This window comes from Anomaloglossus baeobatrachus, chromosome 5 (assembly GCF_048569485.1).
Source record: "Anomaloglossus baeobatrachus isolate aAnoBae1 chromosome 5, aAnoBae1.hap1, whole genome shotgun sequence".
In the NCBI taxonomy this organism is placed as follows: Eukaryota; Metazoa; Chordata; class Amphibia; order Anura; family Aromobatidae; genus Anomaloglossus; species Anomaloglossus baeobatrachus.
Genome location: NC_134357.1, coordinates 346518309 through 346531746, shown reverse-complemented (window position 1 = coordinate 346531746; position 13438 = coordinate 346518309). Strand labels below are relative to the sequence as shown.

General features: G+C 44.8%; 1 protein-coding gene across 1 annotated transcript in view; it reads left to right on the top strand.

Annotated features, from left to right (window-relative positions):
• Window positions 1–12978, top strand: part of LOC142311441 (TLD domain-containing protein 2-like) — a 32173-nt gene extending 19195 nt beyond the window's left edge. The window contains exons 2-6 of the mRNA XM_075349876.1: window positions 454–624; window positions 6292–6444; window positions 10616–10711; window positions 12253–12329; window positions 12439–12978. Coding sequence (XP_075205991.1) covers window positions 454–624; window positions 6292–6444; window positions 10616–10711; window positions 12253–12329; window positions 12439–12574 — 633 coding nt within the window. The 3' untranslated portion in view covers window positions 12575–12978. The remainder of the gene's footprint in view (window positions 1–453; window positions 625–6291; window positions 6445–10615; window positions 10712–12252; window positions 12330–12438) is intronic.
• The last annotated feature ends 460 nt before the right edge of the window (window positions 12979–13438 follow it).

Sequence of the window (13438 nt, the reverse complement as noted above, 5' to 3'; positions counted from 1 at the left end):
GCTAGGAGAAAGTAGCAATGACGCAGAACTACGCTGACATGAAAGGACAAGTGGATAATAATCTGTTCTCCACCCTCTGTCATAACTTTCTGGTGCATTGCCAACCACCTCGGCATGGGAGAAAACGAGCAATGACCTATTTTTTATGATGTCTGAAAAGTTATGTTTGACTCGATATGCCATCTCCCTTCAAGGCCACATATAGAAGGATCGTCGGAATTCCTTTATTGTGACGGCAGCAATCCTGCTTGTTGTAATATTAGATCATTTGTCCACAGTCTGACCATGGGTCTTATGATCTGGACCTATATCTTAGATTAGGCCGGTATTGCAGCCCTAACAAGAATACAAAAATACACGATGTATAAAAAAAAATGTGTCAAACTGTCCTATGTGCGGAAAACTAACATTATATTCAGGAAATATTAAATCATTTATTGCATCTTCTCATAGAATAATAACCTGCAAGAAGCAATCTCCAGCGATGACGACTCTGATTATGAGATTATTGATGACTCCGAAGTCAAGGCACAGAAAAAAGTATGTGGGAAGCCCAAAGAAGAGGTGGATGAACCCGTTTTAATAGGAAGTAGCCAAATTTTAGGGAGCGATTATGTCAAACAGGTAATTGGTCATTGTGTTAATGCTAGAAATTGTTCAATGCCATAGGGTGAAATGTATTCATTACAGGGGAAATTTTATGGAGTTTAAAATAATAATTGTGGCTTTCACTGTTTAAAGAAGTTCTGAAAACAGAGCTGGAATCTAAATTACAGCTATAGGCAATGGTTTACTTGCATGAATTTTGAAAAATCTTCCTTAAAGGGTTATTTCCATCTGTATAGATTGGTATTGGATAGTACTTGAAAAGCAAGCACTTTTGCAATTAAAGCTGGGTTCACACTAAGCGACAGCGACAACGACGTCGCTGTTACGTCACCATTTTCGGTGACGTAACAGCGACCTTGTAAGTCGCTGTTATGATCGCTGCTTAGCTGTCAAACACAGCAGAAGCAGCGATCATAACGTCGCTACATGTGCAGAGAGCAGGGAGCCGCGCTTAGCGCTGGCTCCTTGCTCTCCTAGGTACAGTACACATCGGGTTAATTAACCCGATGTGTGCTGCAGCTACATGTCACAGTGCAGAGAGCAGGGAGCCGCGCGCACTGTTTAGCGCTGGCTCCTTGCTCTCCTTGCTACAGTATACATCGGGTTAATTACCCGATGCGTACTGCAGCCACATGTGCACAGAGCAGGAGCCGGCGCTGGCAGCAAGAGCGGAGGCTGGTAACGAAGGTAAATATCGGGTAACCAGGGAAAGGTCTTCCCTTGGTTACCCGATGTTTACGCTGGTTACAGCTTACCGCAGCTGCCAGTGCCGGCTCCTGCTCGCTTCATTTCGTCGCTCTCTCGCTGTCACACACAGCGATGTGTGTGTCACAGCGGGAGAGTGACGACCAAAAAATGAAGCTGGACATTCAGCAACGACCGGCGACCTCACAGCAGGGGCCAGGTCGTTGCTGGATGTCACACACAGCGACAGCGACGGGACGTCGCTGCAACGTCACAGAAAATGGTGACGTAGCAGCGACGTCGTTGTCGCTGTGTGTGACACCAGCTTTACTTAAAATTGATATCCATTCTTGAGATAGTAACACTACTTTTCTTTTGTGTATAGTCATTGACTAGGCAACCACCACTATCGTCTACCAGCAATGGGTGAACATGCACAGTGCTTACACACTCTTTTCTATTAAGCTTGTAAGTACTGCTTTGAAGGTTCCTGGGATTGCTGGAGTGCATTGTTCTTTCAAATCCAGACCAACTTCAGAGCATTGCTTATAAACTAGGCAGCAAGATAAGAGACACCCTCTTTTCCAATTTATTTCCCTATCAAAGCCCTAATCCTGGTCCACCGTAATCCAATTAGGGGGTCCACATCAATCCCATACTGTTGTCACATTTAATGGAGAACTGAACGTTCCCCATTGATTGTGAGACCAGCCCCTGCAGACATACACACTGCTATGTATGATTCCCTGCGGTGACCTGGACTTAGCAGTAATGTCATGGGTTCATCGAAGTTCACAATGAACTCAGATGACATCCTGACGTCACCCTCGTGACATCCGCGCTACAGCGAGTGTCACGACAGTAATGTCACTGGTTCATCGGAGTTCACAATGAACTCTGATGAACCCATGAAGTGACAGCCGCTAAACAAGCAGTAGCGCGGATGTCACGGGGGTGTCGTCAGGATATCATCTGAGTTCATTATGAATTCCGATGACATCCTGACCTCACTGTGTACACACACACACACACACCACACACAGCTGGATACTCACCAATCCCCAGTGATGCGGTCCCTGGCACTGAAGTCTCTGGCGCTGCTGCTGCTTCCAACTCCTCAGTGCAGTGAATATTCAATGAGTATAATGAGCGGTGGTCAGAAGCAGGAGGCAGCGGAGCCGAAGACCACAGCGCTGGATACAGGTGAATATAGAAAATCTTTTTATTACAAAGACACATATTTTCTCCGGTACGTCTCACACTGATGTCACACTGATCACATTAATGTGTGGTACGTGTAACACCCATGCTGCCGGAGAAAAAACGGACATTTCTCCGTGTGTGCGTACGGAGCCACGCGGGGTCACACTGTCCGTGTTAAAACACGGACGTGTGAGGAACACCATAGACTGACATGGGTACGTGTGACATCCGTGCTAAAAACGGATATCACACGTACCTGAAACACGGACGTTTGAAACCGGCCTTATAAAAATCAGCTTCTCTACATGTCTGACAGTCATTCCATTCCAGTGTCAGTTGAATTCCAACCAGAGTACAACTCATTCTACTTAATGTGCTTCTGGTTAGGTGATCACCTGAACCAAATCTTATTTAATGAGGGAAAGTATAGAAAACACTGCTGTGCTCTTCACACTCCTCTTGCAATAGGACAAGCTGGATGGCAAAACAAGTGCTAGTAATATTCCAAAAGTAATAGGAATGAAAAAATAACTTTTAACTATGCCAAAGGAGTTGAAAAGAAAAGTCTTGAGTGAGGAAAAGAAGGGCTCAATTCTGGCTTTACTAGCAGAGGGATACAATATTCATCATGTTGCCTCCATCCTTAAAATTTTAAAGATTGCAGTCCATTACAACAAGGTCAAGCAGCAGACATTGGGGACAACAAAGCTACAGAGCGGAAGAGGGCGAAAGCGACTCTCCAATAACCGGGATGACCGTCATCCTATTCAAATGTCACTCAGCAACTGCAGGATGACATCAAGTGACCTACAAAAGGACTGGCAAATGGCAGCTGGGTTGAAGTGCACGGCAAAAACAGTTCGTAACAGGCTCCTAGAGGCAGGGTTCAAGTCATGTAAAGCTAGAAAAAAAGCCTTTCATCAATGAGAAGCAAAGGAGAGCCAGGCTGAAGTTTGACAAAGACATTAAGGATTGGACCATAGAGGACTGGAGTAAGGTAATCTTCTATGATTAGTCTAATTTTCAGCTTTGTCCCACACCTGGTCGTCTAATGGTTAGACGGAGACCTGGAGAGGTGGACAAGCCACAGTGTCTTGCACCCACCTTAATATTTGGTGGAGGATTGCTGATAATCTGGGGATGCTTCAGCAAGGCTGGAATTGGGCAGATTAAACTTTGCGAAGGATGTATGAATCAAGCCGCATACAAGGTTTACCTGGAAAAAAGCAGTTGTTTCCTTCTGCTCAGGCAATATTCCCCAACTCTGAGGACTGATTTTCCAGCAGGACAGTGTGCCATGCCACACAGCTAGGTCAATCAATGTGTGGATGAAGGACCACCACATCAAAACCCTGTCATGGCTAGCCCAATCTCCAGATCTGAACCCCATTGAAAACCTCTGGAATGTAATCAAAAGAAAGATGGATGTTCACAAGCCATCAACCAAAGAAGAACTGCTTAAATTTTTAGAGTGGCATAAGATCAATCAAAAGCAGTGTGAAAGACTGATGGAAAGCATGCCAAGACGCATTAAAGCTGTGATTAAAAATCATGGATATTTCTCAAAATATTGATTTCTGAATTCTTCCAGAGTTAAAACATTAGTATTGTCGCTTCTAAATAATTATGAACTTGTTTTCTTTGCATTATTTGAGGTTTGAAAGCAATGCATTGTTTTGTTATTTTGACAAGTTCTCATTTTCAGAAAATAAATACAAAATGTATTGCTTGGAAATTCAGAGACATGTTGTCAGTAGTTTATAGAATAAAAAAACAATTTACATTTTACTCAAAAATATACCTATAAAGAGAAAAATCAGAATCATTTTGCCATCTATTGTTTTTACTATTCTTGTCCTTACGGCTAGGACAAACAGCGAGAAAAACGACCCAAGTGGAATTCGATAAATAATCGCATTCCTCTCAGACATATGTTACTCTATGGGGCGGTTCCTATCTGTGATTATATAATTTCAGCCCTAATAGGATCATGAAAACAGTTGCCGCATGCTGCGGGTGGAATTCGATCCGTTTTCACTTGCACCCATACAATTCTATGGGTACGAGTAAAACATCACACTGCACTCGGATGACACTGGAGTGCACTTCGATAATCACATCAGCTGGCAATGGAGGAAATAAGGAGATTAAGCCCTCCCTCCCCTTCGCAGCACCTGCTCTCTCCTCCACAGCTGTGATCCAATCGCAGGATCAGATCACAGTGGCATGACAGTTGGCTTGCACTCGCAGCACAGTGGGAGATGAAGGTCATTAGCATATCGCATCCAAGGCACTCGCATCAGATGCCATACACTCGTGTGGCTCCAACCTTAGAAAAATAATTAGAATAAGTTCATGATTCAATTTTTTGTTCCATGTGACCAACATTCAGGGTGGAAAATCTCCTGCTAGTACATTGACTACTAGAGCTAGTCCATATGCGGTCTAGTACACAGACTGAACGAGCACTAAAGGGGTAACAGTACTACACTGTACACTGAGATTATTCCATGATATTTTTAAAGGGAATCTGTCAGCAGGTTTTTGCTACCTTAACTAAGAGCAGCATGATGTAGGCAAATAGATTCTGAATCCAACTATGTATCACTTATATTACTACAGACGTTTTGACACAATGAGAATTTTTACATTTTGTCATGTAGAAGAGCTGAGAGAGCTATTCCACTCACACCAGGCTCTCAATAGAGATTGTAGATTGACAGTGAGGTGTCAATGAGAGGAGGCAGGCTGGACTGATGTGCCCATGACATTGTAGACAGAACAATGAGAAGTCCTGCTGGTTAAACAAACATAGCAAATAAACAACAGAATGGATGTGAGGAAACAGGAATCCCTGAATGCTTTTTTTTAACCCTTGCAGCATGCTGTCTTTAGCTTACATAGCAAAAACCTGCTGACAGATTCCCTTTAAAGATACAAAAATGAATGGATAGACCACAAAATATAGAGATGTATCACAACATATACTAAGAGGTACTTTGCACACTACTACATCGCAAGCCGATGGTAGCGATGCCGAGCGCGATAGTCCCCGCCCCGTCGCAGCTGCGATATCTTGTGATAGCTGCCGTAGCGAACATTATCGCTACGGCAGCCTCACATGCACTTACCTGCCCTGCGACGTCGCTTTGGCTGGCGAACCGCCTCCTTCCTAAGGGGGCGGGGTCGTGCGGCGTCACAGCGACGTCACATGGCAGGCGGCCAATAGAAGCGGAGGGGCGGAGATGAGCGGGACGTAAACGTCTCGCCCACCTCCTTCCTTCCTCATTGCAGCCGGGACGCAGGTAAGGCAATGTTCCTCGCTCATGCGGCTTCATACACAGCGATGTATGCTGCCGCAGGAACGAGGAACAACATTGTACCTGTCGATGCAGCGACGTTATGGAAAGGCCCAACACTACACAGATCATACAATTTCGACACTTTTCCGCTCTCATTAATCATATTAAAAAGGATTCACATACTCCGATGTCGACAACGACGCCGGATGTGCGTCACTTTCGATTTGACCCCACCAACATCGCAGCTGCGATGTCATAGTGTGCAAAGTACCCCTAAGAATCAGTCTCCAGTATCTCCTCATTATGGGAGTGTTTGATGTTTGGCATGTCTACATGAATGATGGCAGGATGTTTCTGCATATACAAGAATGTGATATGTGATAAAGACACTGTATTGGAAACAACAGTTTTCAGATAATGAATACTGAATGTTGTCATTAGTGTCTGGATTTATTATGATCTGTGTAAAACAAAGTGATTTCATTGTTTTCAGATTGCTCAACAATTGCCACCTAAAGTCATTGGTCATAATTGGAGGCTGCAATACAGCACAGAGAAACATGGCTGCAGCCTGAGGACCATGTACCGCACTATGAATGCAACCAGCTCGCCAGTGTTACTAGTTGTCAAGGATAATGAAGGGAAGGTAAGATGGTTCTCAGGGAATATTCATTGAGAAATGTGTTGTAATAGTAGGTGATGTCATGACCTATCAGAGATATATTGCCAAGCTTATAGTCTACCCTCAACCCTTCTGTATTTCGTAGGGTAGCTGTAGGTGGAGAAGATGTTATAATCGCACCCAAAGGCTCCAAAACCTGTTCTATCGCCTATATTAGAATAAACATGAACATAGAATTAGAGATTTGTGCCAAAGATGGATTGAGCTTACAGGGTGCTGCTCCCTGTCACACCCTCCATGAATACACCCTAATGTCATGATTTTTCACACCTGAAAAAATGGACCAATTTTCATCAGCATGTTGCATCTGATTTTCATCCTGTTTTGGTCCATGTGTCCATTTTTAACATCCACCTCCAAGTAAAATAAAAACTGATAGAATTAGACAGATGAGCTTGGTCTACAAATCGAACCAAAATAGGACAGACCGATAGACCAAAAACCTGACGTGAATGGCTTCATAGTCTATAATGTGTCGGTGTACTGGTAATAAAAATCACTGACCGCACATGTTCAGGTCAGAAGACTGGTCTGGATATCACTGTCTGTACTTGGACCGAGTTTCACAGAAGTCAGAATTTGATATCATATAGGGATTCTAACCATTTTGGGCTTAAGCAGGCTTTACACGCTGCAACATCGCTAGCAATATCATGAGCGATAGCAGCCGCCCACGTCGGTGGCGTGGCAAGGGGTGATTGCTGCCATAGCGAACAATATCGCTACGGCAGCGTCACACGCAATTACCTCTTCACCGACGTCGCTGTGGCCGCCGAACAATCTCTCCTTTTAAGGGGGAGGTTCGTGCGGCATCACAGCGGCGTCACTTTGCGGCCGCCCAATAGAAGCGGAGGGGCAGAGATGAGCAGGCAGAACATCCCGCCCACCTCCTTCCTTCCTCATTGCGGGCGGCCGCAGGTAAGGTGATGTTCCTCGTTCCTGCGGTGTCACCCGTAGCGATGTGTGCTGCCTCAGGAACAACGAACAACCTGCGTCCTGTAACAGCAACGATAATTGGGATTAGAATGATGTGTCAACGATCAACGATTAGGTGAGTAATTTTGATCGTTAACGGTCGTTCATGCGTTTCACACGCAACGACGTTGTTAACGAGGCCGGGTGTGCGTCACGAATTCTGTGACCCCAACGACATCTCGTTAGCGATGTTGTTGCGTGTAAAGCCCGCTTTAGTAAGGATTAGGAGTTACATGAAAACAGAATAGACACCTATTAAATATAGGTAAATGAGAAGCTCATAACGTATAACGTAAATAACAATGGTGAGGCCAAGGGTTCACTGCACCATTCCACCCCTCCATTACAATTCTCCGCATCTTACCTTACGTTGATTGACATCACTCGCTTTGGAGTTCTCCCTGAATTGAATCCCCAGTCCTGCATGCATTGACACTCCAGGGGTTGAGAACACATACAGTGTCAGTCCTGATGTGCTCTGATCCCTCTCTTCTGTCTGCAGCAGCTACTTGCTGCACACTGGATCACACAGTTGGTTGAATTTGACACTGACAAGAGAGGGAGATAAAAATAAAAATGCACCCATACCCACATTTCAGTGGCAGATCATGTGCTCTCACCTCCCTCTCTCCTTTCAGTATCAAATCCTGTGTGCAGCGAGCGGCCGATACAGACAGGAGAGAGGAATCAAAGCATGTCTACCATGTTTCCCCAAAAATAAGACAGTGTCTTATATTCGTTTTGGCTCCAATAAATGTGCTAGGGCTTATTTTTGGGGGATGGCTTAGATTTTGTATTTGTGTCAGCGATTGGGTCGCCCGTTAATGAAAAATGAATATTCATCTCTTCCCCCTCCCATGATATGTATGTTGCTGCAAGCCCTGGAAGGTTATAGTCACCTGCCGGCTAGTTAATGGAATGAATTTTCACCCCCTTGTCCACCCATTTGTCTGTGCTGGGTATCATTGATTCACTTATACTGTCATTGCATGATCATAGCACAATGCTCCAACTGACTGGCAACTCTTCTGACCCAAGTGTGCCAGCATGTATTTCTACGCAAATATCGCGCTCAGGTGAGAAGAGCCACAGGCTAGTGCAAGCATTGCCCTGCGATTCTGCCATGACAATAAGGCGGGCTTTGCACACTACGACATCGCAGGTGCGATGTCGGTGGTGTCAAATTGAAAGTGACGCACATCCGGCTTCGCTTGCGACATCGTAGTGTGTAAAGGCTAGATGATACGATTAACGAGCGCAAAAGCGTCGTAATCGTATCATCGGTGCAGCGTCGGCGTAATCCATAATTACCTTGCTGCGACGGTCCGATGTTGTTCCTCGCTCCTGCGGCAGCACACATCCCTGTGTGTGAAGTCGCAGGAGCGAGGAACATCTCCTACCGGCGTCACCGCGGCTTCCGTAGGATATGCGGAAGGAAGGAGGTGGGCGGGATGTTTACATCCCGCTCATCTCTGCCCCTCCGCTCCTACTGGCCGCCTGCCGTGTGACGTCGCAGTGACGCCGCACGACCCGCCCCCTTAATAAGGAGGCGGGTTGCCGGCCACAGCGACGTCGCAGGGCGGGTGAGTTCATGTGAAGCCGCCGTAGTGATAATGTTCGCTACGGCAGCTATCACAAGGATATCGCAGCTGCGACGGGGGCGGGGACTATCGCGCTCGGCATCGCAGCATTGGCTTGCGATGTCGCAGCGTGCAAAGTACCCCTAAATCAAGGACACACAGCACAGAGGGGTGAATATTCATTATTTTATTAACACAAGTTCCAGTCAATGATGCCGGCAGAGGGGTGGGCGGGATTATGGGCGGGGGTGAATATTAATTATTTCATTAACACGTTTCAGTCACTGACACTGGCAGTAGGGTGGGCAGGATTATAGGAAGGAAGAGAGGTGAATATTCATTCAATTAACTAGCTGGCATGTGACTATAAACGTCCAGAGCTTACAGCAACATACACCATTAAAAATGTTACATATCCTAAAAGGACTGCTGAAGCTCTATTTCAGGAAAATATTAGTATGATGATTGGCAACTAGGGTTTTCGGAAAAACAGTTTCTGCAGTGTCCTTGGTTCCTGCAGTGACTGTGTGTGCAGGGCTCGGTTTCAATTCAGGCAAGCACTCCAAAGCCAACACTATCAGTCAACATAAGGGGAGGTCAGAGGTTAGTAACTGAGGGTGTGGTACAATGCACCAAGGCCTTGGCCACTGTCAAGAGTGCACTGAGGTCCCACCATTTAGCAACATTTTTTTTTATATATATATATATATATATATATATATATATATATATATATATATATACACAGTATATATAAAAAGCAATGAGTAAATTCTACACTACAAATATAAGTTTTTTTATCCCCCATACTCTGGAACGCTCTACCTCAGCACATCAGACTCTCCACTACCGTGGAAAGCTTCAAGAGGAACCTCAAGACCCACCTTTTCCAACAAGCCTACAACCTACAATAGCCCTCAGTCCAGTAGACCACTGCGCAACCAGCTCTGTCCTCACCTATTGTACCATCACCCATTCCCTGTAGACTGTGAGCCCTCGCGGGCAGGGTCCTCTCTCCTCCTATACCAGTCTGTCTTGTACTTTTAATAATTGTTGTACATATACCCTCTCTCACTTGTAAAGCGCCATGGAATAAATGGCGCTATAATAATAAATAATAATAATAATAATAATAAGAACTAAAGGCCACTTTACACACATAGATAAATCTTTGGCAGATCTGTGGTTGCAGTGAAATTGTGGACAATCAGTGCCAGGTTTGTGGCTGTGTACAAATGGAACAATATGTCCATGATTTCACTGCAACCACAGATCTGCCAAAGATTTATCTCTGCTTGTAAAGTGGCCTTTAGTCCCCCATACAAATATATAAGTGGTTTCATTTATGTTTTGGGGTGACTGAGTCAATTTAAATTTGACACACTGTTATAATACCACCCAAATTGGCACTGATTGGGTGGGAAATGTAAGCAATATTGCCAGAGAGGATGCCGTATTGTATCCAGAGAGTATGGCTATAAATGAGTTCTCAATGCCATAAAGCTGCGAGTTATGAGCTTCACAGAGTTCACGAATCACAGCTTGGAGACCACTAGTCTTATATATAAATTCTCTTTCAGGTGTTTGGAGGCTTCTGTTCCAATGAGCTCAAGGTTAGCCCCACCTTCTATGGCACCGGAGAGACTTTCTTATTTAGCTTTTCGCCACAATTGAAGGTATGGAAGTCTCATACAGCTCTTATTTTTATATCTTCTATATCTATATTTTGAGGATCTGGGTCATTATAGAACAAGAAAACATGTAATTGTATATATGGTAATAGTCCATACATTGAGAGGCAGGAGAGTGTTTCCCCCTTTTTTGATATTGTACCTAGTACTGTACAGAACTGATATTCTAAAGGGGGCTTTACACGGTAGCGATATCGCTAGCAATTTCTAGCGATAGCGACCGTGTAAGTACCCGCCCCCGTCGCGCATGCGATTGTTTGTGATCGCTGCCGTAGCGAACATTATCGCTACGCAGCATCACACATACTTACCTGGTCGGCGGCGTCGCTGTGACTGCCGAACAATCCCTCCTTCAAGGGGGAGGGACGTTCGGCATCACAGCGACGTCACCGCAACGTCACTAAGCGGCCGGCCAATCAAAGCAGAGGGGCGGAGATGAGCAGGACGTAACATCCCGCCCACCTCCTTCCTTCCTCATTGCGGCCGGCAGCAGGTAAGGAGACGTTTCTCGCTCATCCGGTGTCACACATAGCGATGTGTGCTGCCGCATGAGCGATGAACCACAATGCTAAACAACCCTTACCGATTTTTTACTTTGGGACGACCTCTCCATGGTGAACGATTTTCACCATTTTTGAGGTCGCTTAAGGTCGCTGGTAAGTATCACACGCTGCGATATCGTTAATGACGCCGGATGTGCGTCACTAACAACTTGACCCCGGCGACCAAACATTAACGATATCGTAGCGTGTAAAGCCCCCTTAAGTCAAGGTCTTAAGGCCCCGTTACACGCAACGACATCGCTAACAAGATGTCGCTGGGGTCACGGAATTCGTGACGCACATCTGGCCTCGTTAGCGACGTTGTTGCGTGTGACACTTACGTGCGACTGCTAACGATTCCAAATACTCACCAAATCGTTGATTGTTGACACGTCGTTCATTTTCAAAATATCGTTGCTCGTTTGGGACGCAGGTTGTTCGTCGTTCCTGAGGCAGCACACATCGCTACGTGTGACGCCCCAGGAACGACGAACAACAGCATTCCTGCGTCCTCCGGCAACGAGGTGGGAGTCACGTTCATGCGGCTGCTCTCCGCCCCTCCGCTTCTATTGGTGGCCTGCTGTGTAACGTCGCTGTGACGCCGCATAAACCGCCCCATTAAAAAAGAGGTTGTTCGCCGGCCACAGCGATGTCGTTAGGAAGGTAAGTCCGTGTGACGCGTACCTGCTATATTGTTCGCCATGGGCAGCGATCTGCCCGTGACGCACAAACGACGGGGGCGGGTGCGATCGCTAGCGATGTCGCAGCATGTAAAGCGGCCTTTAGACTTGAATATGTGTGATTTTGGTTGGTTTATGTTTATTTCCTGGAGATGGATGTTTTTATTATTATATATTATTATTATATTATGTCAGTGAATTGCTTTATCATCTATATGCCATATTGTATTATCCTGCGATCGAAACATTGATCCACCGACACAATATTAATAAATCATTCAAGCATAATTCTGTTTCTTTGTAGGTTTTTCGATGGACAGGGGACAATAACTTTTTTGTCAGAGGTGATGTCCGGTCGATAACATTTGGAGGAAGCAAATGGTATGTAATATACAAGTTCCTTTCCTTGTTTTACATGGCAGTATTTTCTATTATGTCACTTATTAATTAAACTGTATGTACTACTCTTAATGGTTTTTTTTCTCCATAGTGGTAATTTTGGTCTTTGGTTAGACGAAGATTTATACAACGGAAGAAGTCAATGGTGTGAAACTTTTAATAATAAAATACTGTCCAGCAATGAGCAATTCCGGGTCCACAGCCTTGAAGTTTGGGCCTTCACTTGAGCATGGTCTTATCAGTCTTCTCAGGAGAGCATTATCATATTTTGCAACTTGATAAGAAACTTGGAGCAATTTCTGTGAAACACATGGCCTGGATGGAAGCTGCGGATGATTTATTCATGGACTATGAACATCTTAATTTCCACTTTTTATCTCCTGTTGTTGCACTGGTTAAACAAAAAGTTGGTAGTACCCAACTGAGAACTTGTGATACTTGGGAAAAGGCTGATGAACAAGGGATGTCCATTAAATCTATGTATAAAGATAAGTGCCTTGATCTTTGTGATAGGTATCAAAAGGTTCATTAAACCAACCACAAAAACTGAAGGTCAGGAGTGCTAACTCCATGTTAACTTATTTCCTGCTGTATGTGAAACCAGATTACTAATAAAGAACAATCCCATTAATATCCCTAGTGATCACTTGATAATACCCCTGTGGTGAAGGGGTCAAAACTCCATGTCTGCTATTATAGCTGATAGTCCAGAAGGCTCAATAAATAGAGTGCCCTAGAGTGTTTTATGGACCAGCATTAACACATTGGTGATCTAGGGTACTCTAGAGGTCAATAATGTCTGGTCTGTAGATTATGCTAGGGAGGAGAAACAGGGCAATGAGGTTTATCTGAGAAAAAAAAGGAATAAAAATGATCATATGTACTCACTTCGGCAGAAGAAAAAAGGCATATAGATGACCACCGCTGCCAATCCACAGGCTCAAAGAGCCGATAAGTAGGAGAGAGGGATGATTAGTGGTTATTCCGCATTGCGAGTCAACGATGATGCTGTGCGTTATTTAAAAATGGTGGTTTATTGATTCCACGCGTTTAGAAGCTGCCTCGCTTCTTCATCAGCATCATCATTGATT